At 43.1% G+C, this 27355-nt stretch overlaps 2 protein-coding genes across 3 annotated transcripts in view; one reads left to right on the top strand and one right to left on the bottom strand.

The window, feature by feature from the left end:
- Positions 1-6555: 6555 nt before the first annotated feature.
- Positions 6556-9815, bottom strand: LOC117744384 (agrin). The gene is made up of 7 exons (XM_034552619.1): positions 9721-9815; positions 9149-9256; positions 8423-8495; positions 8150-8261; positions 7863-7981; positions 7615-7769; positions 6556-6693 (listed from the first exon to the last, which is right to left on the bottom strand). Exons 2-7 carry the CDS (start codon positions 9209-9211, stop codon positions 6565-6567), a joined length of 651 nt encoding a protein of 216 aa, XP_034408510.1. The 5' UTR covers positions 9212-9256; positions 9721-9815; the 3' UTR covers positions 6556-6564.
- A 1671-nt stretch (positions 9816-11486) lies between these two features.
- The window catches only part of ccser2a (coiled-coil serine-rich protein 2a), a 56744-nt gene continuing 40875 nt past the window's right edge, over positions 11487-27355 (top strand). For both annotated transcript variants that reach the window (XM_034552792.1, XM_034552793.1), the window contains exons 1-2: positions 11487-12009; positions 25791-27277. In XM_034552792.1, the coding sequence (XP_034408683.1) occupies positions 25834-27277 (1444 nt within the window). In that variant the 5' untranslated portion in view covers positions 11487-12009; positions 25791-25833. The remainder of the gene's footprint in view (positions 12010-25790; positions 27278-27355) is intronic.

The raw sequence follows: 27355 nt of genomic DNA, 5'->3' as shown, positions 1-27355 counted from the left end.
TGTCCCTCTCTTCTCTTCTCTTCTCTTCTCTTCTCTTCTCTTCTCTTCTCTTCTCTTCTCCTCTCTTCTCCTCTCTTCTCTTCTCTTCTCTTCTCTTCTCTTCTCTTCTCTTCTCTTCTCTTCTCTTCTCTTCTCTTCTCTTCTCTTCTCTTCTCTTCTCTTCTCTTCTCTTCTCTTCTCTTCTCTTCTTCCCTTTTCTTTTCACTTGTTCCCTCCGTTTACCCCCTCTGGTGGTGAACAGAGTTCACTTGCAATCCAAATGGGCTCATGTGTGATTGTGTGTGTTTTTGTATCTGTGTGTGCAATCTGAGAGCGAGGGAGCGAGTGGGTGAGTGTGAGGGGGCTGGCGGTGAGGCCGCTGAATGGGGGTGGTGATGATGAGAGAGAGAGAGAGAGAGAGAGAGAGAGAGAAAGAGAGAGAGAGGGGGAGAGTTGTCAAAAGCAGCATTAGGGAAAGGGGAGGTGATGTAAAAGTTAAATAGCCGACATTAACCATTGTCTGGCTGATCTGATAACTTCTGCAGGAGAAGGCTTCAGACAGCATGTTCGAGGTTACACTGTCCTTGAGCCCGAATCGATTGTTCAATCAGATGCTTAGACTTTAGACTTTATGTGGAAGGACAGCCTATCGGAGACTTAATGTATTTATGCAAATATTTATTGTGCTTGGATGATTAATAAATAAAAATAGTCAAATGTCTTAATATTTTTAACAGTGCCGCAGCAACATAACATTTGTTTTAATCCTCATCTTTTTTCATTTAATGAATACATCCTACTCAGAGCTCAACTATACATTTAGCTAAAGGTTTGAACCACAAAATGAAGTTAGTCTGCTATTTGTCAAATGTGAGTAATGTCTTTTGCGGGATTTCAGTGGATTTTAACGTGCATGTAGTTTTGAATACATTTAGGGGCCTGGTCTTCCAAAAAGTAAAGTACATACATATGAAATAAACAAATGCACAAGTCAGATTGCAGCAAAATGCTCTACACACAATTTGACAAAAACACACTAAACCAGAACACATAATTCTCATTTATAAATAATGTTTACCTGCGTGCATACAAGGTTAATTACATCCTAGTCAAATACAGTTAAACTTAGTTTAAATAGCTCTATCCTGCGACTAACTGAATAGACTTCAGCACAAGGTTTCGAGGATCAATATTGTACCTCTCTCACATCTGTACGGTGAAGCCAGGTAATGCTTAGCTTAGCTTAGCATGAAGACTGGAAACAGGCTTAACCAGTTAGCCTGTCTCTGTCCAAAGGTAAGAAAATCCACTACTAATTAGCACTTAGTAGTGGAGGGGGTTATGCGCCAGACAATTTCTTGGCATGTAGTAAGAGTGCCATGCTAGTTGTTTTCTGCAAATTAGAGAAGTTTGCCTTGAGCTCTTTTTGCTAAAAAAGGCTTTATTTTGACCCAAAGCATTATCCGTTCCTAAACCTAATCATAGTTTTGTTTCTGCTCCCATGTTCGTTGTCTCCCACTGTTTCTAGTCTTGGAGCTGGTTAGCTTCGGCTTGGTTTCAGAACGAATCCTCTTGTCTGTATAGAGTTGAAATAAAAAAAAAACTGTGCATCTGCATGTCATCGTGAGGCCACAATGGATTGAACAGGACAAAGACAACCTATAAAGTCTGCATATGAACATCCTTATTGAAGGCTTGAGGTCCTCCACCTATAGGCCAAGGGCAGATCTCAGAGGATTGGGAGCATTCATATCAGTAGCTCCCCAACCCCACCAGCCATCTCCTCACAATGGTGGGCTTCATGCTCTCTCCTGAGCTCTTTAATCAATATCATTAGGAAAATAGAAAGAGGCTCGCCGCATTGTGTGCTAACTCCCCCCTCCCATTCTGGGATGGGGCCTTTTCTCTCTCATTCAGCAGGTACTTCAGTGTAGGGCTATTGAGGTCGCTATGAATGGGACCCACTCAACCCTGAGGGAATATTGTCTGACCGGAGGCTAAAATCTGAGAGACCCCTCGCTCCCTCCCTCTCTTTCTCTGTCCTCAACATTACTTCAAAGAAGTAATACAAAATGTGGCACATGAGCGCTAATAATAACTGTATCAGAACTGGTATATATATTTTTTGTGAGTGAGGAGCCTTTGCTGGACTCTCTTTCAAAGCCAGCAGTCTGTATCCCTCTCCCTTCGCTGGCCCACTTTGCAGTCCCTAAGAAGTTCTGAAAGTCGGCAATCTGGCAGAGAACGATACGGCGGCTGCTTTTGAATGTTGGATGGTGATTAACCTTTGAGAAATTACTGCACACTTACAACTCTGTGTATGAGCTGCGTTCGAACAACTTTTATGCCGTTTTCTTGTGATTTTAGAAACACGTCGTCGCCTGACTTTGGACATCTGTCGGAAATCTGTGGGACTTTAATTGATGCCCAAGCTTGGGTGACACCACACTCACAAGCTCTCACACACTTCCTCTCTCTCTCTCTCTCTCTCTCTCTCTCTCTCTCTGTTTCACCTCCATCATGACTGGCCTGAATATTTCTTTTGATCCGCACAGCTCCTCTCCTCTTGTGTTGCCGTTTAAATAATTGATCGACGTACAGTCGCCGGACAAACTCCATCCGCACAGAGAGCGACAGAAAGCGAGAGTTAAAATTTCATTTGGCATAATTGCATGAAAAGAAACTGCAAAACTGGCCTTTTCATCTATTATGGATGTCTGCTTACAAGCCATGCATAATGCAAGCAGGGCCATCTTTATGACAACCATGTATTAAATATCATGTTCTGGGGGTCGGGGGGTCTCGGGCTGCGTGCTTCTGCTGCCACAGTCAGTTGGCTTTCGTGAGTAATAGCCGCCATGGACAGTGGTGTACAAGCAAAGAGAGAAAGAGTGACTGACAGTGAGAGAAAGCGATAATGAGAAATTGACAGAGAGAGATGAGATGAAATGGGGGGACATGAGGGAGGGTGTGCTAACAGGAATCCTTATTTTTAACAACATGTCATCACCAGCCGCCCATCTGCTCCTGTGCTGTCAGAGTCCCTTGGGAAAGAGAGGGAGAGAGAGGGAGAAAAAGAGAAAGAGAGAGAGAGAGAGAGAAAGAGAGAGAGAGAGAGAGAGAGAGAAAATGATGCCAGCCAGCCATCACAGATCAGATCTCTGATCAGCACCAAAAGGAGGAGGAGGAGGGGAGAGAACAAGGTTAGAGAAGTGGGTGGCACACATATATGTCTCTCCTTTAATATCCAAATGGGGTGTGACAGGGGAGGACAGTAGGAGTGGAGGTGAACAGTCTGTGTGTGTGTGTGTGTGTGTGTGTGCGTGTGCCTGTGTGTGTGTGTGTGTGTGTGCGTGTGTGTGTGTGTGACAGAAAGGCCCGGTAGGATTATATGGATCAATCTACAACTGCCCTCTCTGTGTTTGGATGGGGGGATGGAAGGAGGTGGAGACAGTGGTCCAGAGGTAATGAGAGGGAATCTATTAGCGGGGGTATGAAGACACAACAAAGAAAGGAGGAGGGGGTGGTGTGTAGACTATGCTGGACCTCCAGGGGTGGCCCCAACAGCTCATTTTATTTATTTTTTTGGGATAAAGGAAGTAGTTCCTGGGGAAGAAAGGAGCGATTGAGGAGAGATGTTAGCTGGAGGAGGTAGCGGCGGGGGCACGGCCGTTCCGCAGGTCACTCATCATTAGCAAATAAAGTTCCATGTCAGTTCAGTACAGTTAATCTCTCCGCTTTCCTTCTTTCTTCTCGTCTTGTTTCCCCCCCCCCCCCCCCCAGTTTAGACTTGTTTTCCCTCCGCATGCCAAGACAAACTGCAGCCCTCCAGTGGTGCACTCCACTTTATCAAAAAGTTTTTGAGTGAAAATCTGATGGAATGAAAACATCTTGTTTTGATATTCATGATGATGCACTTTCTTTCTGCACGACATGTAGAGCAAGCAGTCCTCGCAGTCCTCGCCTGCACTTGATCTGCGTCTCACATCGAGTACTAACATCACTCTCCCCCTTTTTTCTTCATCTTCTTTCCAATGTCTTTCTCTCTCATCCCCCTCTCCTCACCCTTCCAGGCATGGTATGTGTGAAGGCTAATTAGTCCAGAGAAAACCAGTCGCACCAAAGAAACCACCCCCGGCCACACAAGCACATCCTCCTATTGATCTCGTAGCACCAACACGCATAAACAAACACGACGCAACAAGAGTTGTTAGAGCAGCATGTGATGGCACGCATGGACAGAAAGTCAGTCAATCAGGCCATTCTTTTTGTCTTCACCTTGACAGAGGTCAAGTGTTTATTCTGCATCGTGCTCAGCGATGCTATTTACAGAGTTGACTGTAAAGGAAATGTTTTGCGGCATCAAAACATTTTTTTTTTCTTGCAGTTCCTCCTCTCCTCCCGCTTTCTCAGCCTTCCCTTCCCCCCTCTCACTCTCCGTTCTTAGTCTTTCCCTCATTTCTGATCCATTTTTTATGCATTACTCCATTACTCTCAACCCCCATTTACAATGCATTACGTCCTCCCGTCTTTCCCAAACACACTTTATACTTCTCTCTCCTCCCTTCAGTCACTTTGCTTCTCTCCCTCTCTCTCTCTCCTCCACTGCACGCTTTCCCCCTACTTCTCCCCTTCACCCTCTTTATTATCCCTTTGTCTCTTCTCTGGTCACGTCATCCCATACGAAGGGATTCTATTTCCCCGTATCTTTATTTCTCATCTAGTTTGTCATTCAGTGAACTCCACGCTGTCTTTCTGCAGTGCTGTCATCCTCCCTTTTAATTGCTTATTCAAAGCATGCCATGCAATTTGGTACTCAATATTGCCAATCGTGTCTGCTCTTTTACAACACAAATATACAAATGTCAGCTAATGTAATTAACAAGACAGGCGGTCAGTTTGTCCAGACATTTATTTACACACATGAATGCACAGACAACCAGCAGACTTTCAAACTTGATGAGGTTATAAATCACCACGTTACGAGCGGCAACGCTGGCGTGAAACAGACGCGAGAGCCGTGTGTGTGGAGATGCCGTCCGGTAGCTTTTAAAAATCAGGTAACTTGATACGAGTTCTTTACAGTTCAAAAGACATGCAGGAAGGAGTTCATGGACGCTTTTCACGTCAAAGATGGTTCTCTTTTATTGAAGGACACAGCTTGCGGGAGCCCATTCTCATTGCTGTGAATAAAACAAACACAACAAAATTAGAGACAAATTAAAAATTGCTGCAGACAATTGGCTTTATTTACTTGGAAAGTAAATAAGATTGGTAAAATAAATGCAGTAAAAAAAAATGCTTTAAGTGAGTTATAACCTTCATCTGAAATTGCAATAACATTCCAACAACAGTAACACAAGTTGTGATTAACACATGAATACTAACACATGAATCGGTAGAACCAGGCCTCGGAGCGATCCACCAGACAGGTTGTCCACTCCAGCAGGGTCACCTTTCTGTTCCTGTTCCGGTCACATGACCTGCAAACACAGCACGGTATATAACACATGCTAACCTCATGATGCGGCGTGCATTCACGCCCTCTCATCGACACATGTACTTATTACATGCCTACACAACATGACCGATGCACATGCAGATAACGTGTATGGAAACGACTGCATCGGGGCTCTTCAACAGCCATTGTCTTTGAGTTCACCCTGCAGCGTTATCTCTGAAGGGTACTCCTTCCATTTGTGTTAATCTATGGGCAGCGGGAGACACAGTGGGTAATAAACATTATCATTGCTGGGAATGGCTTGACATTGACACAGCCAGTCCTACTCCCACAAAACCTGTCACTGCTGACTGGCAGGGGAAAAAGGGGGGTTGGGAGAGTGGATGGTAGAGAAGGCGGAGAGATGGAACGATGAACAAAATGAGTGAAGAATTGAAAGAGAAGGAGGCAGAGGATCCGTCTATTTGAAGATGAAAGTAGGAAGCAGTGAAGGGGGAAAGGAGTGCTTCAACGTGAAGGAGGAGTAAGATGATGGAGAGATGGTGTGTGTGGTCATGAGATCGGAGGGGAGGAGGGCACAGGAAGCCGGGTGTTGGCATGGAGGACGAATGGATAGATAGATGGCGTGCAGAGAGAACAGCATGGTGGGAGGTGCAACTTGGTCACAGAGCGGGGGCGAAATGCATCGCCGTGTGACATTTTTAACCCTCGGTGTTTCAGTAATTAGCAGGAAAGCAGCATATTGCAAGAGACAGAAGGTTCACATTATGAACCTTTGTGTGACATGAGGAGATGGTGACATGAACACGGTGAGCAACAGGGTCCTAACGTTAATGACTACACAGTCACCTTATGGCAGAGGGTTATCATGTTGCCTGCTTATCAAATAGGCCATGTCATCATTGTTGTTTTTCCCTCCCATGCTATTGGCTTCCTGAAAATACATGCACCACTATGAATGAATCATTAGTTGATATATGTGAATGCTATCTGCTTCTGACTTTTCAGAAGAAAAACATGCCACTATATGTAATTGATTCAAAGTTGAGTCAACTACGTGAACCTTATAATTTGCTCTTGTTGTGGTAAAGCTAACTTCTTGGAGGTGTGCCGTGTAGCGTTCGCTAAGATGGGACTGACTGAAAGAACGCTGAAGCACAGTGCTCCACAGGCATCCTCTTGTAACGCAGCTTCCTCAGGTCTCTGCGGCTCAACTTCCCATCGCTGTTCTTATCCAGTTCGGTAAATCTTTGCTAAAGAAAGAGAACAAGAAAGATGAAAAAGTAATGGTGGAAATAAGTTAAAGTGTTGAATGCATCATGGTTTGCACTACATATTAGAATTAATGTGGCAATAGATGAATTAAATATGCTTTGCTAGCCATTGGTCTGCAGCTATTGGATGGATCTGCCATGCAATTTGCCATTCAAGGTCTTCAGAGGATGAACGCTATCACAAGCTAATACATTTTGTGATCCCATGGCTTTTCATCAGATCAAAATGTATATGACCAAATACCTGCAGAGCAAGCCGACACGCTGAACTACGAAAACATCAGCACGCTAGCACTGTCATTGTGTGAACGTTCAAATGCATTTACAGAGAGAGCTCATTTCTGTCAATGCATCGACATAATGAAAAACAAAATCTCGAATTAAGCCACGATGCACATAATGCTGGAGATGTATGACGTGCCACGTAAAAAAACTAATGCATGAGCTTTCTTTTAATGCATTTGGTGGGCAGGAGGTCAAGGGGGCCGGCGTGAGGATGTTAAGTTATCCCTCCATTCGTCATCTTATTGAATAATTTAGTGAATATTGACCAAATCCTATTCATAAATGGTGTTCTTGAGAGCCCCTGCCTCATTCTGTGGACGACCACACCACGCGCAACACAAGCACTTGCCACTCGTAGTCGGTTGTCAGCATCGATTTCTTGCTGGACAATGTACGAAGAGCAACAGCGATGACGGTGTCTGGTGTCAAAAACAACTCTATGTTCTGTGTCTGGTTACACTGGGAGTACAAGGGATCTCGTATTCTTCTTCTGGCTATAGTTTCTTTAGCATCACATTTTGTAGTGGATTTCATTTGCATCATAAATCCTATTTAGTTCAGTACGATCGTGTTTGGTGTCTGTGAGTCCCACTTTGAGCATGAAGTTCCAGCTACCTGTGCTAGTTGTGTTCTCTGGGCGTGGCTGAGGCAGTTCTGGGACGGGGCCGCAGGTGTGTAGGACTTCCCCATCCGACTCAGGAGCAGAAACCAGTCCAGGAGGCGATATGGAAACTGGCTTAACTCCTCCTCAGTGCATTTGGCCTTTGGGACTGATCAAGAAGGATAACAGAGCCAATTTGTCAGGCAGCAATACACAGTGGAAACTGTGTGTAACATCCATTACTATGTGTGTGTGTGTTTACCCAGACAGGGTCCCGTGTGAGCCAGTCCAGTGCTGCGTCTCTTCCTGCAGGCTGCTTTATGCAGCAAACACTCGTTTCCGTAGGTCTTTCCCAGAACACTGCACACTGGTGCCCTCTGCCTGATCACATGAGCCAGTGCGTACATATGAAACTTCATGTGAGATAGCTGGATTTGTTTTTTGTTTGTTTCATATAGGTTTTATCAACAAATTATGTGAATAAGCAACTTTACATACAGATTAAGGATACATTTGAGGGTCAACTACAGAACATTTCGATGTGTTTACCGTCGACAGGACTGAGGACAAACACACTTGGGGACAAGGACTCCATTGTCCTGAACTACCTGGCACCAAGATCCCACTGGACTGTGGCATTTCAGCAGCTCACAAAGCTTTTCTGAAATGATATAACATATTTGCTGCAGCCCCATGATGCTTCTTTTTTTGGTGCTTTAGAAAGAGAAAGAAATACCCTCAAACAGAACTTACTGTCACTATAAAAGATATAGGCAGGCAGAAACTGGCATTCCTCCACTGTACTGTACATTAAAGTCTCACCTGGCTCTACTCTGCCAATATATGGTCTCAGGCTTTCCTCAGCTTGTCTCTGTTTGCACTGAGCTCTGCCTCCCTGAAACACACACACACACACACACACACACACACACACACACACACACACACATACACACACACAAGTATAAACATGTCATAAACAAGTAAACCTTGTCTTAAACTTTTGATCACGAGCCATATGGATGTGTTCCCACATGATCATATTTGTTGTTTTCATCAGAGTGATGCATCGCAGGTGAAGAGGCTTATTATGTAATCAAAGTAAAACATCAACTGTGTGCTGTAAATGATTACAAAAAAGTAAAAAAACATTACATTTAACTACAATGAAAATGGTATGCATTCTATATCGCATCCATTTTACGTCACCCCCCCCCGCCCCCCAATACAAACTTATATTGCCAGAAACTTTGTAGTTGGTGCCAAGTCCACATCTGCCCCCAAAGTCCTCCCAGATGAGTTGGGAAACCGGTGCAATGCTGACACAAAATACTGGAGCCAGCTTCAATAGGTCATGAGATGCTATTTACACACATATCACAAAATATTCCTGATGACCGGAAGAACAAACAGGTGAGGGAAGACCATGTCTGAATGTCCATGTGATCTGCTCATGAAACTATTTCAGGTCATAATTTGTATTCAGCAACTAGTTTGAAGATGCATATTCTGCACATTTTAGCAAATTTAGACAAAAGTTCAACTCACCATAGTAGTACAAGAGTGAAGATTCGGGAGAAGAAACAAGGCAAAGGTCAAACTCAGGCTCATGGCTGAAACATTCAGTGAGCTGCAAGAGGAAATTGACAAATGTTCCTGCAGGAGGAAAATATTTGCTTAATTCACACTGATCACGCAGACCTAGCTGTAGTTGAAGGACTGAAAAAGAAAAATTATACACATTGATATCTATTTCCAGCAGCATCCCACTTCTACCTTTACATTTCATGACATCTATTACATTTACGTTAAAATCTAAGAAATAATTAGCGCTGAAGGGCTATCAACTTACCCAGATAATGCTGCATTAATAGATGCACTTTTTTCCACATTTTTCTTTTGTGGTTTCATTTACAGTCTATTACTCCATTTCCACTCATTCAGATAATGTAGCGGGGAAACAATGCAGCTCATTGAGTCTCAGGAAAACTGGTATAATTTTCCATCACAGAGGAAACACAGGGTAGAATTACACTGAGAGGACATTAAGTTGAGGAAGTTATTACAGTCTAACAAGTCATTCTATATCCCCTGGCTGCTTGGAAAAAAAAACATCTTACCTGGGCCTCTGTCACTCCTTTCTTCTCTTGTTATTCCCTTGTTAGTGTTCTCCTTCTTTTCCTTGTTGCCAGATATCTTTGTCTCCGCCTCGCCGGCTCCTGTGAAGGTGTGCTCTTTTTGTACAGCCCTCTTCAGCAGTCTTTACTTTTTCTCTTCATTTGATCCATCTATTTATACATTCTTGCCATATATAACCCCTCCTCTATGTCCCCCCCCCCCCAACAGGTATCTGAACTCGGTGTTACTTGAAGACGTTGTGCAGTTGAATGTTGCTGAGGTAGGGGAAAAGTACACAGAGCTGTGCTTAAAGAGGGGGGAGGGGGGGGGGGGGGGGTTCATTGAAGTGAAAACCACCCCACAGAAAGATTTACAAGCCAGAGAGAACATATGGTCACACACACTTCTTCTTTTTCTGTCTTTCTCACATTCCAACCCCCTTCACATTTCAAACAAATGCATACATGGTAAAAGGAAAAGAGGAAAGATACCTCTGACAAGATGAACTTTCAAAGGCAATAATAAGGGAAAGGCTGCCCTCTAGTGGTCATGTTGATCACTAACATTTTTACCGGATGACTGGCCCAACTTCTGTGAGCCACTAGCAGCATGAATTTTTTGACTCTTATTATATTGAATGAAAACCATGCTTTAGACATTTTCCCTGAGTACGCTCCTGGTACGGAAGGAATATTAAACTGAGGAGAAAACACACAAAACATAAAAAGGTTATAAAACATTTGCTATGGAGTGATCGTATTGTAATGAGAACATCTGAAGTCGAAGTCTAAGAATAATAAATTGCACAATCAAATGGTGAAATATGTACTTAACTTATTTATGAAAGGAAGACAATACCAGAATGTAGAAATATTGTGTTTCTACAAAGTGTATACTGCATGCACATTTCTTGAAAAAAGAAGTACAAACGTATTAGTGCTTGTACTTTTTTTGGTACTTTACATAAATATATAGATAAATAGATACTTTATTCATCCCCAGGGGGAAATTGGTTTGTAACAGCAGCAAGCAAGGTTACAATATATACAATAAAATAAAATAAAATGTACTTAAAGAGGGGTTGATTTGAATTACTTTACTTACTGCTGGGACGCTAGTGAATCAGACTTCAGATTAATAATACAAATTATAATCAACAAATACATTCTGATATATATAATAGTGTATATATATATATATAAATATAAATGAGCTCCGCATTTACCAGTTGTTGCGTGATGTCCACTTGAAAGCATCAATAATCATTATTCAGTGCTTTAAGTATATATTTATATTCTACGACTGTTTTAAATGCAGGATACAACTCGTACTCTTAACATGGTATTTACTGTCACTGTGGACTTGATTTATATTCTAAAAATTAAAAAAATGACGAGTACGTTCACGGCTTGTGCTTTGTGATCATGACAATGTGCCGTGGACAGCTGTGCTGCGGCGTGGCATGGCGTGCACGCGTGGTCTCTCATTATGGTCTGACGTCACATCAACGGCCAGCGGTAATGGCTTGTAGTTTAGTCCACGAGCTAAAGTTTACTCTTTCGGAAAAAACTTCGACTCCATCAACCGACCGGTAGACATATTTAGACAACGTCCACGAATCGCACGCAGACGCCGCCGGGCGAACACGTGCGTAATATCCCCTCCCGGCGTCACGGCTTTTGTGACCCAGGTGACGTCTGCGAGCGCTCCGCCCAGCTGTGCGCGAGAGCCCGACGTCAGACCGGTCAACTGCTTTTGGGGGAAGTCGGTCCGCGCCGAGTGGCTCGTCCGCTGCGCTCACTTCATGTGCGAGGAGACTACGGGCTAGTTTTCTTTCTTTTTTTTCTATGAGGATTTCACCGCGTTCACGTGTTGGTTTTACGCCTCCTCGGGGTCGCTTTACGGACTCAGCCCCTCAGGGGGTCTCGTGCGCGTGGTATCATCAGTTGTTGACGTCGTGACAACTAGTTCAACTAACCGTGACACAGTAGCCTCGGGCTGTTTTCGACCTTAAAGTGGAAGTACTTCATGGAAATGCGAGGAATTGACAACACGTTGCGTGTTTATTTCCCAGTGAGCTCGTCTTAAGTGTACAGAACACAGTAGGAGACATTAAAGCTTTTCATTGGGTTGACTGTCACCACATCAATGAATCTGCTTCAAAAACAGCTTTAACGCTCACAGCGAAGCCACTAACTACCTCCAACTACTCCACAACATGTATGCGCAAGAGAGGGAAACAAGTGGACTTCTCACATCGTCGTGGAGGCTGTAAACATGCATGAAATCAGGTAAGTGTGCCAGGTTACATTATTCATTATGAATATCTTAAAGTGATGATTTACTGCCTATTCATTATTGTAGTAATATACCCTCGTTTTTTATGGGTACTGAGGATTGTAACGTTAGCTGTGCATTTTTAAACCTATACTGATTAATACACATATGTAGTTATTCTCAGTGAGCAGAAGAGGCGTGTTCTCTGACGTCACAGCATCTCCCCTCCCACCCCCCACCAATCATAACATGCCCTGGAAAGAGTTACTGTACCATGAATGAGAATGACCAGGCATGTTATGCATTGAGCATGATCCACGTTACATATTATATAACACACTATGAGAGCAATTGTGCACAAGGATACCATAATGTAGACACGTTGGAAGATTACTGGAGTATTTCTGCAGTGTCTCGCCCTGTCAAACACAGTCTTTCTCTGTGTGGCTCTACAGTGAAGGCTCGAGGGGAACCCAAGCTTGTTTGTAGATGAGATGTGCGCTCCCTGTGCACATGTCAGGATTAAAGGGTAATTCAAGATGACTCGCAAGCTTTCCTGCTCCACTCAGACAGGAGTTCAAATTTAAACAGAGTTTTTATACCATGCAGTGCAGCCTCACATATTCATATTTCTATACCGCAACTGAAGTTGCTGTCAGTCAAGTCTCATAACTGTGTGTGTATGTGTGTGTGCCATTTAAGGCTGTGATCTATAAAAGCCCAGACGGTGCAAAGTGCCATGGCATCAACGTGCCGGCACAAATTAGGATAAGGCATGACTGATTACCCTTAGTGTAAGTGAGATGGACATCCCTGGTGTGCTCAGTGTTGTGGGTGGGGTTGCTTTCTCACACACACACACACACACACACACACACACACACACACAAATCCATGTGTGTGTTCCTTAGGCACCTGTTGGCATATTGGTCCTGTAGCGCCACCTTGGCTGAGGGTGTGTTTACAATCTGATTCCCCCTAACAGCAGCTGAATGTCTCCACTATGTGCCTGCCTGCTCAAGACCCCCCAAATTGCTGTTCAATATGTGAGGGTGTTCCCAGACTGTGTAAGTCTGTGGTCTGCCTGCCTTCCTCTGTGCCTTAACCCTCAGTGCCTACTGTAAAGATACACATTATGCCCACTGCCCTGTGCATAGTAGCCATTCCAAGACACTGTAATGTGACCCTGAGGCCAACAGATAAGATGTCGTAGTGTGCTTGCATGATGCTAAAAGTGGCTACTGACAACACAGAAAAGTGTTGAGTAATTTGTCTGGCAATGCCAGAAATCACAGACTGAGGGAGCCGTGTAGATCAAGGTGAGTGTTACACTGCCTTTCAAACTGTCAGACATGAGCCGTTTCCATCCTTTACACTGTAGGTGTTGTGTTTACTGTGCAGTGTGCTTTCTTTCTCCTCTCATTTATTGTAATAGTACAGAGTTTTTGTTGGCACAAGCTGGACCCTACTGACTATATAGTTCAAAATCAATGAGTACTTAAAATGCTTTAAGACTGGGGCACTCAAGTTATTGCATTGTGCGAGTGTTGTGGATGTTTTCACATGTGTTGTGGTGTTTGTGGTGTACTTGATTTTACTTTGACTTTCCTCTGATCCTCCTTGCCCTCTACTCTCTCTGTATGTGGCCTATCATCAGAGCTATACTTAGCCACGCTTATCAGTTGCCTCGGTAAGACCACAGATGTTTAAGGGCTTGGAATAGCTCAATGTGGATCATGGTGTAGACATTGGATCCCAGATGCACTGACTCACAGGAGCCTCGCGCAGAAAAGTCCTTCAAAGATCAGGAGATGCCATTTGAATAATAAAAATGAAAGACTGGCTGTCAAGAATTCTCTAAGATATATATATATATATATATGTGTGTGTGTGTGTATCTAAATCGGCGGACTTGAATTTCATGTGTCTGTTGTAGAGGACAAGTGACTAGACATTTTAAAGGCAGCGATGAAAAATGCTGATCTAATTTACAGCGTAAACAGATCATAAAGGAAAAGATTGAGGGAGATGGCATGTTTTAAGAAAAACAGATAACTTCTCTAACTCTGTTAAGCCCTGTCCTGATGTGAAAGACGGGGTTTAGTTGCTTTGACTATGACATATTAACCTTTTTGTTTAAACATTTTATTGAGAGTTGCTCTGTTATATCAGTCTGTAGGTTGCATACAGCTTACAGAAAGGAGCCCTATTCCAGTACAGAATGGGTTGAGTGGTTTTCACTGTGTACGAGCTCTTCGGCCCCGCCTCGTGTGTTTACACAGGAGCTGTTGTGAACACAATGCAGTGCGGTAGCAGCAGGTGTACGTCTTTATTGGCTCGATGACGGCATGTATTGTCAGGACACAATGAGCAGTTGCTGAAACATGTCTGGCTCTATTTGCATATACAGTAGGTGTAATCCAATACTTTTGATACGATTTGGGGGTCATTCATGAACTTTCTGTCTGGAGGAGATTTTGCTAAATCCTTATAGTGAATTACTGTTATTTTCTATTTTAATTTCAGACTTTTGAGCGGGTTTGTTATTATTACGTGTCGGATCTTTTCTTTTTGTCCACTAGGATGTGATTTTACCTCGTCAAGAAGTCTTACTTCCATTATCTTCAATGTGGATGTCATTTTTTGTGAAACCCTCTTAGTGGATGTCATTTTTTTACCTTATGAACTAGTTCAATGTACATAAAAGTCTTTGACTCAAAATGGAATAGGCCTGTTTCACAGGAGACATTTTGTCTTGTCATAATGGGAAAAGCACACTAGTTAACATCAATAACATGAACAGTCATCAGCTTTATTGGAGAATAATAATAATAATGTGGATAATTGTAAGTTTCTATACCCGTGGTACATCCTCACAGCTGTATTTACTTGGCCTGGTTACACCTTTGTGTGTGGGCGTGTACACTGACTGCGCTTGATTGATGTTATCCAACTTCCGTCTCCGCCTAATATCTACCTGAGACTTCTAAATAGCTTTAAGTGAGCGTGCATGGCTGTCAAGTAGAAATAACGACATTGAATGATATTTTGTAAACGTATTAAGCAGATCAATTTATGCACATAAGTCACATTAATTTCCTGTCATTACTGACATTCCTCACAGTACTTCATACGACGTTTGAACTCCTAGTCTGAGTGCAGAATCAGAAGCATGGTATGTTCAGTATGTGCACGTGACAGATAAAAAGAAGCGTGTGCTTCATCTAGGCCCTCTATGCCTCATTAGCGTCAGGTAATGTTCTGCATTGACCTCTCACTGCACCAGACCGGAGGGGTGCTCTCCTTAAAACCTTTACATCTCATTCAATAATCCTTTAAGGCTTTGAGGCATGTGACATTATATAGAGTCTTTATATCCTTGGGATCAAGGCATTCAACAGCTAATGTGTTGGAGACTGTAAGCAGCGTATTGAGGGTAAAAGTTCTGCGTTGAGGGAAGCAGTGTTTGTGCTTTCCACTCAAACACTGCTGAGTCACTCTCAATCACAGTGTGTGACCTGCTGCAATATGCATACATCTGTTCATAATAGATGCTTTTCTCAGACGTGATGTTTTGTTTCCAGACCACTGCCCAGCCAACAAAAACATGTCTGAGTATCTTTTGTTCTCGCTTACTACCAGTTTTATTGTGCACGCCGCCTCTTTTTGGTCACTATACTGTCATATCATTATCTAAATGTCCATTGCCTCCATGGCAACGGGGTCATTACTCATTCCTTGTGTCCTGTTCAAAGGCAAAACGTCTGTGGGGTCGCCTTGCACAGACATGAAGTTTATATTCAAATACTGTATTTGCATGTCGGGCTCAACTGCAGCATCTGTCGTCACCATAGAATGGACTTCACGGTGCACAATGGCCTTTCTGGGCTCAAAGCGTTCACACAGCGGGGGGGGGGGGGGGTTATCTGGCCACAACCACCACCAAAGAGTATTCAGCCAGTTTATCCCAGACGGCTCCTGAGGTGAGAAGAAAGGTTACTCTATTGTATCAGACACTATTTTTGGATAGGTCCTCCCTCTAGTTTCATCAGTTGACTTAAGAGCTCTAATCCCTGTGAAGAACGGGACACAAAGGTATGGCATTTAATGGATTTTAACCACAAACGGTGGCCTTATTTGACATGAGGAGGCCTTGTTCTCCCCCTGGCCTCACGTGAGACTGTCTGCTCGTTACTGTAAAAGCATGCAATGCCTCAGATCATATTTGAGATGGGGAGAAGCGTTCGTTAGGAGAATCAGCCTGATGGGGCGAGTGGAAAGGAAGGAGGCGCAGGAAAAGAGGGACGTTGGGCAGAGAGGAAGGAGCAGTGTATTGTCCATTCACAGAGGATACATCCACCAGGAACATGGTCTATTAAAAGCTTATAATTTACTTTCACATTCAAGGCCTTACCATTAGGTTCATTCTCTGAAAGCCTCTCACCTCTCATGACAGGCCTGTGCTTTGCACTGTAACAGTGCAGGACATGCAATCAGTCAGGAGAGGAGTCGTATTTTGCCAGAGAAGGCAAATATGCTCATATTTCTGCAACAGAATTGCTGAAGTTTGAAGCTATATACAGAGTGTTTGTGTGTGTTTTGTATTTCTTTATATATATATATATATATATATATATATATATATATATATATATATATTTTTAAGCATACTGTAAACTGTTTTTATTGTTCATAGTTTGAAGTTAAAAAGTTTGAAGCCAAGTGTTTTGTATTATTTATATTTATAGTATTTTTTTTAAACAGTCAATATATTGTTCAGGTTGAAGAAAAAAAATTGCCTTGGCAATAAAAGAAAAGCCTTTCTTTAATGTCAACAATCGTTGTTTTGTGTTTTTTTGTTGTTGTTTTTGTAAACTGGAGATGTTTCAGATGGACCCACATGTCGGTGTGAGGAAAAGCCGTTGATTCAGCAGAGAATTTTATGTCATTGTTCTGCTATCAAAGAACACTTTGGGGGGAAGGGAGGTGTTTGCTGAACTGGGCATAACTCTACAAGTAAATGTGTGTGTGTGTGTGTGTGTGTGTGTGTGTGTGTGTGTGTGTGTGTGTGTGTGTGTGTGTCGGTGGTCGCTAGGTCCGTGTATTAATCGTGTGAGAAAACAAAGGATTCATCTCTCACTGAAGAGGCCCTGGTAGCGGTGCATAATCTGATGCATGTGCCTGTACTCTTTATGATATAAAAACATGAAACTTCAGTTAAACGTGATATTATGCTTCTTAAAAATGGAGCAGACTATTCGTTATTTTATATCACGTCTGATATATTAACAACAGATCATAGAATATGCTTTCGCAACAGCATGACTTCCTGTTTGCTGCCAATATACATTTCAATATATGTTTTTCATAGATGATTGCAGCTTGTTTTTCAGTTTATCAATGAATGTTTATCAGATGTTTTGCTAATAATTCTTTAATGCAGATAAGAATATATTAAAGTGGTCTCACACATTCATTTTTCCTTCACTGTCATGTACCATGCACATGCATTCTTTGTTGTGCTAAAAGTCACCATGGGATATTTTGAGTCGAAACCAAGACTTTATGCGTAATCATAGAAAAAAAGATCTCATTTGTAACTCTGATTATAGACATTATTGTTTGGACTGCAACATCCATCCATCCATCCATTTTCAATACCGCTTATCCTCATTAGGGTCGCGGGGGCGCTGGAGCCTATCCCAGCTGACATAGGGCGAAGGCAGGGGACACCCTGGACAGGCCGCCAGTCCATCGAGGGCACATGTAGGGACATACAACCATTCACTCTCACATTCACACCTATGGGCAATTTAGAGATCAATTAACCTGCAGCATGTCTTTGGACTGTGGGAGGAAGCCGGAGAGCCCGGAGAGAACCCACGCTGCCACGGGGAGAACATGCAAACTCCACACAGAAGGACCGCTCCGACCGGGAATTGAACCCGCGGCCCTCTTGCTGTGAGGCGACAGTGCTAGCCACTACACCACCGTGCAGCCCTTGGACTGCAACATGGTATTGTTTTAATTAATGATTTATTTATGGGCTATTAGAAAAAAAACTTGTATTAATTAAGTAACTGACTCCACGGTTGAATGGCAGAGTGACGAACTCAACAAGCCTGTAGCTTATTAATGTGTTAAACGTGTTAGCAAAGCCTTTTAGAGGGCACCATGGACCCGTTGATCCTCTCTCGGAGTACCTTTCAAAAGGTATATATATATATATATTCACTGGCATGTACCTCCTACGATCTGCCATCTCGAGTCTCTTTCTACATGTATAACTTTCTTTACCAATCACCCCTTTTGTCGGCTCTCAGCTGTTTCAAGCATGACATGAAAGCATAAAATGGTTATTTTGAGCTCATGCGCTGCACTTATGAGTTCTTATGGAAATCGGTTTTGGTTTGGAGGCAAGCAAACCACACAAGTATGTTGAAAGTGGCTGAGAGCTGCATAGACCCTCAAAGTGGGGTGTTGGTTCTCAGTGGGTTCAACATTTGCAAGCAGCTGGTTCACAATACCCAGAATCAATTGATGGAATGTAAATATAAAGATATGGCTTCCTCTGACTTCTAGTTGTAAAAACAATAAATATATCAAAAGGTCATGAAGATTGTTACAATGCCATCTTGTTGGTATCAATGAACCTGGCTTGTCCCATTGTAAATCAATTGCAGTCATTTATTAAACAGAAATCTCTATACTTAATCTCTATACTTGAGCATGAGCTCAAAATTATCATTTTATGCTTTCATGTCATGCTTGAAACAGCTGAGAGCTGACGAAAGGGGTGATTGGTAAAGAAAGTCAAACATGTAGAAAGAGACTCGAGATGGCAGATTGTAGGAGGTACATGCCAGTGAATATATGTATATATGTATATATATATATATATATATATATATATATATATATATATATATATATATATATACCTTTTGAAAGGTACTCCGAGAGAGGATCAACGGGTCCACGGTGCCCTCTAAAAGGCTTTGCTAACACGTTTAACACATTAATAAGCTACAGGCTTGTTGAGTTCGTCACTCTGCCATTGAACCATGGAGTCAGTTCAGGTGAGAAAGTTGTATCACTTAACTTCGAACATTGTTGGCAGCAGTTGTGTGATCGTTTGATGATGTGATGTCCTGTGGTCTCCGTGAAGTTTATGTCTCCAAAAAGAAAAGTTAGCCTCGGGCCTGCGGTCCGCCCAGCCTTCGGCTACCATCTACATAAACGACTGCAAAGAGCTCGCTGACAGTGATTGACACCTGCGCTGTAGCCCTTGTGGCCAATCAGAAGGTGATAATTAAAAGGAGCTGCCAAATGCCCTGCAGTCGTCTCAGAGTGACGTCCAAGTGAAGGTCATATGGACGGGAGGACGGAAACTCGCACGTCTGTCCATTCATGCCCTACACATCCATTTTTAACTGGATGATAAAGCAGAGAGAGGAGTGGCGTTATAGGAAAAACATGGTCAAGATGATTAGTGTGTGGACATCTGGGAAGATAATTTGAATCTGACAACATTATATAGGTGGAGGCTTCAAATAAGCCCAGTGGGCTTTCTGTCTCTTCCTGCACTGTGATATTATTTATCTCTGTGATGTTTGTTTATTTTTTATATAGTGCAAAAATAATTAACTAATAATAAACTAATAAGGCAGTAGTCACATTATTCTTATGGATTCGTCAGGGTGGACGATGAGGACTGTTTCTGTTCAGACTTTCTTTGTCACTATCTGGGTTTTGTGCATTTGTCATAAATTAATGCAGCGCCACAAACAATATTTCCCTCCACATATCAAAGATATTTGGTAGAAAATGTTTTCAGTCCAGAATTGGCTCTCAAAATGGTTAATTTTAAAGAACACCAATTAAATGCAGTTTATAGTTAACAGCTGTCTTTGATTAAATGATGTGAATGGAAGCCTAACATGAAGCAATTTAAAAGACAGCCTGTGTTTGAGCCTTTGACTCTATTGTTGCTGATGTGAGTTGGATCAGACTCCCTGCTGTGATTTATCACGCTGACCAACAGGCGATATTGAGGAACTGGCGATGCTCGTGTTGTTTTACTGCTGGCACTCAGCATTAAACCATTGACTGAGTGGAACCAGTATGCTGTCGACCATAAAATGAGTAGGGGAAATTGAACTTGTAATGAATCTTTATGAGAAACACAAACAATTCCTCTTTTCTGGAGTGACTTTTCATGTTCAGCCGAGTGCCAGGCAGGGTCTGTTTCCTTATATTATCGTATTATAGTATATAAAAAGTGCTACTTTAGCTTGTTGGTAAAACTTCTTGAGCTGGGAGAATTAAGTGGCTTTAGACTTTGTACCATATTGTGATTAACAGATCAGAATGTTTCCTGCTAGAGATAATCTTTTTAATACTGGAAATTAGTCTTTGTAATGTGTTTTTTCTTCTTTTTTTTTGTTGCTGTGTTTTCCCTGAAACACACCAAATTTCTCCTCACTGCTCCTCTCCCACTTGCAGCACACTGGGTGTGGCTCCTAAAAGATGCCCTATCAATTATTAAATGCACCCATAAAGGATCTGTTCTCTCCTCCCACACACCCATCACCACACACATCACATTACACACACACACATACACACACACACAGGCACACATGCACACACACACAGGCACACATATAGGCACACATGCAAAGAGAGCGCCAGGCAGCAGACAGACCAACCTCTGAGGAGCGTCTTCCTGTTCCTGTTCGCTGTCTTTTGAGTGCTATCTTACTTTCAGTGCAGATGATGGAGGAAAGAGTGCCGAGTGACATGGCAGGGTGTAGCTCTGGCACTGGGACGAAGATGATTGGACTAGTCAACAAAAGTTCACTGGGTTAAGGTAATGTTTTTTTTTAGTCTACTTTTCTGCGCTGCATTACGAGCAAAAAAAGTGACGCAACGTTGTGTCTGTGTGTTGCTGTGCTCGTCCAGCATACGGCAACATGCTATGAGTACATGCTGTGGTTCTTAATGTAGCGTGTTGCCACACCTTAACTGTCTTTCTCCACTTCTCTGTACTCACACAACAACACTATGTTGGGCTCATCCATTTGAAACTACCACAGTTAGTATCCAGCATTACCAAACCCCTCGATGCTGTCTCATTGGATTAGCATCACGGAGCATCAGTGCAGCCCAGCCCAGTATTGCTTTCACTCGATACACATTAGCCTAGCGTCAGTGTTGCTTTCATCCCCGTCTCATACTATTAGCCTGCTCTAATGGCACTCTGTTAATCTCTTCAGGGACACAGCTATGGCCCACTGCTACTGCTCTGCCCAGATGACGGGCCTGGTTATTACTCCACTGGGACACTGGACCCAGTCAATATATTGAAATGAGAAGTTGCACGTTGGTTTAGATTCAGTAGGAGGTGAGAAAGTAATTTGGTCTAGGTTTGTTGTCAAGTTGTAGTTTTAAAGCCTTCATCCATTCTCAGATCAGAGACTTATTAGGCCTACATATTTTATTTAAAAAAATGGATCTTTGCTGTGGTCGGTCAAAACAAACCCTTGGATTTGGTGGGAGTCTTCCCGGAGAAGAAGGAAACAGCTCTTAGATAGTGGTCATGTGTGTGTCTGGGTGGTGCTTTTATCTTGTATAGGTGTGGAGCCAGCTGGATGACAAACTAGGCTCTTCAGACCGGGCTTATATAACTAGGATCCATATAAAAGATTTACAAAGATGGCCAGAAAGTTACAGAGAGAAAGATTGAGATAGGGAGGAGTTGCAAGTTGCAGCATCCTTCAACATCTTTCTATGAAACAGTGCCAGAAGAGAGTCTTCATCTTTTCTTGCTTCTTCCTGTCCTTCAACATGGAGGTGAACCACCGTCCACGAGGGTTTAAAACATTTTTTTTATTCAAAAGAGAATGTACTCTTTTTGTCAGGTCTTGCTGAAGCTACATTTTGTTTGTATTTTCAGCCTCTGCAGTTACAAACACTGCGTTGTATTTTAGGAAGCTATTCTGAACATTTAACTATAATCTACCTCTTTACAAAATAAATATATATATATATATATATATATATATATATATATATATATATAGAATAACAAGCTAGGAACAAGGACAACACGGCTAGAACAATAAAGGTAAAGAATAGAAAAATAGAAACAAAAACAGTCAGTACTCAGAAGTTACGGTTCATTTATATACAGTATACACGTCATCAACAGTTAATATACACTACCACCTTTTAAGGGGTTTTCCCCATCACGTCAAGTTTTGATTTCAGTTTCAGATATGGTTTAATGTTTTCTTTCCAAAGTTCTGTAGCAAAGGGGATTGCTTTAAACAATATATATTGCATCCCTTACTCTGGATCCTTCTCTGGGGTTTCCACAGTCTGAATAAAGTCAAATCAAATTCCCCCTTCTCAATCTTTCAAAATTGAATGAAGGAGAGTGAAGAGAGAAAAGTCGGATGAAGTTTGACGTCTCAGACGGTGCTGAGCCTTTGTAATGATCTAGAAGTATGAGCGTTGGGAGTCGGGGTCAGACCGGCTGTGAGGATACACAGCAGAATAGGGGATTTACTGTGTGTAGTCGAGCACATCCATTCACGCGATGCCCCAATGACCCAATAGATCATAGCCCTCGGCTTGTCGCATCCTATCTGCATCTGTCCTGTTACTCTGGAAGAATGCATCTTTGTCGCGTGTGCGCAGTTAAAAAAAAAGTGAAAGCTTTGCCAGAGGAGTAATAAACGTCCTTATTCTTGCAGAATCACATTTTCAGCCTTCCTGTATCTCTGCCAGGTGCATTCTGTCTCTGGCTGTCCTCCGAGTCGGAAATGAAGTAAGGCCAAATGGCCTCACTGGCAGACAGACAGAAAGCTCCCATTCCCTGTCCAATAGAGGATAAGAAAAGATGCCATCTCACCTTCCTGCTCATTTCACACAGAGGGATCACTGCTGAGATGCTAAGCAGATCTAGCAGGAGATCTCTCTGCGGGAGAAGCTTGAGCTCTCTTCATTTCTAACTCTATTTAACAGTATCCATCTACATCTCACATTTCTCTTCTCTTTGTAATCCTTTTTATTCCCTCTGCTGTCTTCCCGTCATCGTGAGCATTCTTAGCCTCCCTTGATGGGGAGTGGAAACCAGAGCAAAACCATACAAGCGCCGAGTGATATTGGATGTTAATCTCGGCTCTTCATCTGTTCCAGGAAGCAGACGCAATTTATAAAACATTCAGGTTTTGGGAAATAGAGATGCAACTCTTTCTTTTTGGTGCTTTTCAGCGCATTGAAGAATACAGACAAGAAAAGAAAGATCAACTTTATTATTTACACTATCACTGTAGATCTCAATGTTGAATCGGCTTAAAAAATATCAACAGCGGAAAATCAACAGCTTAGGCTTGTTAGACTGCCTCCCAGTGTAGCGTACATAATTTGTTTTGACTAACATTATGTTTTCATCATATAGAGGTCTGATTATAACTCTGGACTGTTTACTTTACATTGTGTATCCCCAAGATTTCACATTGTGTTACAAATGCAGTGTAGAGGCATAAAAACACATTGATATGGGTTTAGTGCAAGCCATTTACTAGATCCTAGTGAAGCTCTGGGATATTTATTTACAGGACAGTATTCTGGGGGGAGGGGGAGGGGGGACTGGCCTTCAGATATGACCGTTTGACAGATGGCCTGCACGGTTTACTGCCCTAGCTCTGAATGTGTGTCAGTCAGTTAGAATGTTGTTGTTTATTTGTGGTCCTCTTAAGCTGACCTGTGTCTTTGTATGAGTATGAGGGAATAGGGCCGGGTCTCTAGCACCGCGTAATGAAACCAGTCCTTTACTGTAATGTGGTCAGGTTCTTTCTTTTTGTCTCATTCTTTGACAACATATTTACAGATTTTTAAAAAAATAATAATTTCCTAAAAGTCCACCGATGAATGTGCGTGGCAATTTTTTGACTTTGACTTTTCATCAATTTTACCTATAATCAACAGAACTATTATATGACAAGAATTGAAGCTGTGGATTTCTTTATGGTGTCATAGATCAAAAAACACCAAAGAAAACACCAGCCCTGCAGACGGACATCTCTCAGTGGCTGCAAGATGAGTGAGATGACCCAGATGAATACACATTTGCCACAGCAGTGTGTGGATCTGCCACTCTGGATGTGAATGAAACTTGAGGAAAGTTCTGGGGCCATTCATAGCAGCAAAAAACCCTAATCGAATCGCTAACCCCCCCCTTCTCCGCCTCCCCAGGGCAAAGAGGCTTTGGTTGCCCTGCCTGCACATGCTGACCTGATTTTGTGTGTAACTGTGTGTTTTCGTGTGTGCGCCCATGTGTGTTTATCAAACGGATTAGGGTGGTGGCATAGCCAGACTTCTATGGCATTGGCGAGTGTGTGTCTTTAATTGTAGACACGTGTGTCTGTGCATGGGAATGTGGGGCAGCGTGGCGGTTTTATTTCCAGATTAGGAGACCCACATTGTAACACCCCTTCCCCCCACTCCTTCAAAAATGGAGTGGATTTTTTGTTTCAGTATCGGCCTTTGTGCCAGTTTGTTAAAGGATTCACTCGCATGCGAGAAACTGCTTTATCTATTGTGGATGAGCAACACAGCAGGCATTTCTTAAAAGTGAATTAGTATTTGTGAATATTAACATTGTTTGATGCAACAATAATTTATTTTCCTCGCGGGAAAAAGTCTACACTTTTCACAAACTGCTTTGCTCCCTCATGCAGATGGATCACTTTCTGCTAACCACACCAGCCATCTGGATCTCAGTAACTTTCCTATTGATAATCTTCCAGCACTAGCCAGATGGATGTTACACGCAGGTGCACCACCAACACATGTACACTTGTCACATGGCTGATTGGAATTGAATGAATTTAACAATCAGTAGCAGGAAACGGCCCTGTGTTCTCCCCATAGTGGCTTCACATGCTGTACGTCCTCTATTCATCGTGCTGGCCAACCTTCCGTGCACTGGTTTGTCCTTGTCCCCCAGGCCTCGTCCGTTAGCCCATTCTTTTGTTGGCCCGGCGCCATATTCTCCAAAACCAGTGCCAGCTACAGGTCATGTCATGTGTAAAAGTCTTCCTTTTATTTCCCCCTAAGTTTTAGGAGATTTTACGGCACATTATTTCAAACAAATCACAACAAGCACACTATTCAGTTACCTGCACTGAATTTAGTTTCATACAGTTTTGCTGTCTGAAAAGAGTCAAGTACTTAGAACATTGTTGAACAAAGAAACGTCAGAGTTATCATGTGGGATTAAAATTGGTGTCCGTGTACCAGTTGCATCAAGACGGAGCTTGAATTGTCCAATATGTCTCCCTCGCATTACCACGTGAAAGCATCATGCCAGACTTTCCCTGACAAAGTCTCAAGTCACCCTGTAAGCTTGCCAGATTAATCCCTAATGCTCCTCATAGTCAGCGGTCTGTGAAAAGGAGAGAGACATACAACCACTGCAGGAGGTGGACAGGATGAGATTTGACAGTATTACTGCTTCTCTTTACAGATATTTATAAAACCATTACAGATAAGGGCAAACCTTCACAAATGCGTGTGCTTGTGTGTCTGACTGAATTTGTGTGTTTTCAACTTTCAACAGTTTCTTCTTTCACTCAACCTGTAATGGAACTTCTCATAGTAGTGTTTGTATGTCATCAACAGGACTATTTTAAAACCACTTAAAGATGTAAAGCTGCTTGTCAGTGTGTCCCAAGTCAAATCATGGACACTTAAATCTAATCATCTTTTTGTATTCTTTCCCCAGTTGAGTGTGATTCCATGTTTCTCCATGCCTTTGTTGGCATCCAATGGAAGAAAAAGCACCCACCAAGTCTGCCATGGTATCTAGACTGCCTAAGTTCGGTGGACGCTCCTCAACTGGTGGCGTTAGCCCTTTGACCAATGGTTCTACACAGCCAACCACCCCTACCCAGGATGGTAAGACCCCAGGAACACGCCAAAATGGTGTGGTCCGTGCCTCTCCTTTTTCACTGAAATGGAAGAGAGATGAGGGGACGACCCCCTCGAGCCTCACCACCCCAGCCAGCCCTGGAGATGGAGTTGAAGACAAGGCTCAGACACACCTTCCCTCCTTGGCAAAGGAGGTAAAGAATGGCTCTCCGGCGACACCCAAGATGCGGAGGTCAGGTGCTTTGATGGTGGCCGTCTCCAGTCCCAAAGCCATCCCAAAGCAATCCTTGACGATGAGTCCCAAAGTAGGGACCAATCTAGGCCAAAGCCCACTGAACGGAGGTCCTAAAATGGGCCATAACGGTTCCAGCATTCCTGCTCGAGCCGGGTCAGAGTCCCGCCTTGTGCGGCCAAGGTTTGACCCCAGCTCTCCCAGAAGTAGCTCTCAAGACAGCCTGTCCCAGTCCAGTGACAGCCTGAAGACCATGGCACAGGACAACATGGTGCGGTCGAACAGCTTCACTCACTTTAAGCAGATCCCCTCGCCCACCAACCAGCCCATGACACGGTCCTTCTCTTTTAACCGAGCTGTGGAGCTAGCCAAGCCTCTCGCAAACACTCAGCTCCGGCCTCCTCGCAGTAGTTACCTAAAACCCCCTCAGCTGAGCAATGGTAGAGTGGGTTTAGGACTTGGAGGCCTGAATGGCAGCCTTGGATGTTCAGGAAGTCTTGGTGGAGGACTTCAGTACAGTAGACCGCCTTCAGCTGCCTCCTCTCTGCCCACCCTCTCGATCCCTCCAGCACCCAACACTCCCAACGCTTTGAGGAAGCCACTGCTCCCCAGTTGTGTCCTGACCAAATCACTGGGAAGCAGTGGGGGGGCTTTGGGCTTCAGGCTGGCTCGATCTGGGCAGGCCAAGCTTCAGAATAATCTTTTTCCAGGAAGGGTCAAGGTGGATATCAGACCTTCAGCTGCCGTTGAATGTGCCGGGCTATTAGGGATAGCAATAGACATTGAGCGGACTGGTGAGGGTGACAAAGCAGACTTACAGAGTGACAGTGATGGAAGCTCTGGAGCAGGAAAAGGAGTCGGGAGTGGTGGGCTTAGGAAGAGCTCTGGCCAGACAGCAGGCGAGACTCTGGAGGACATGTCCTTATCTTCTACTTCCTCTCTAGACAGAGGCGACACCAGTGAAGAGTTTCTTGATGACTTTGACTGTGTGGGAGATTTGTTCAATGATGAAGACCTGCCTGACAACAGAAAAGCTGCCAGGACTACTCAAACCCGCTTACACAGCTTTCTCATTGAGACCCTTGACTGGGACTCTATGGATCTGGCAGGTAAAAAAAAAAAAGATTTGAAAGAAAATTCTTGTAAAAATGTGTGTTACATTTGTGTCAGTTGTTTAGCACAGCGTT

The sequence above is a fragment of the Cyclopterus lumpus genome, chromosome 15 (genome assembly GCF_009769545.1).
Source record: "Cyclopterus lumpus isolate fCycLum1 chromosome 15, fCycLum1.pri, whole genome shotgun sequence".
In the NCBI taxonomy this organism is placed as follows: domain Eukaryota; kingdom Metazoa; phylum Chordata; class Actinopteri; order Perciformes; family Cyclopteridae; genus Cyclopterus; species Cyclopterus lumpus.
This window is presented reverse-complemented; position numbering and strand designations above follow the sequence as displayed.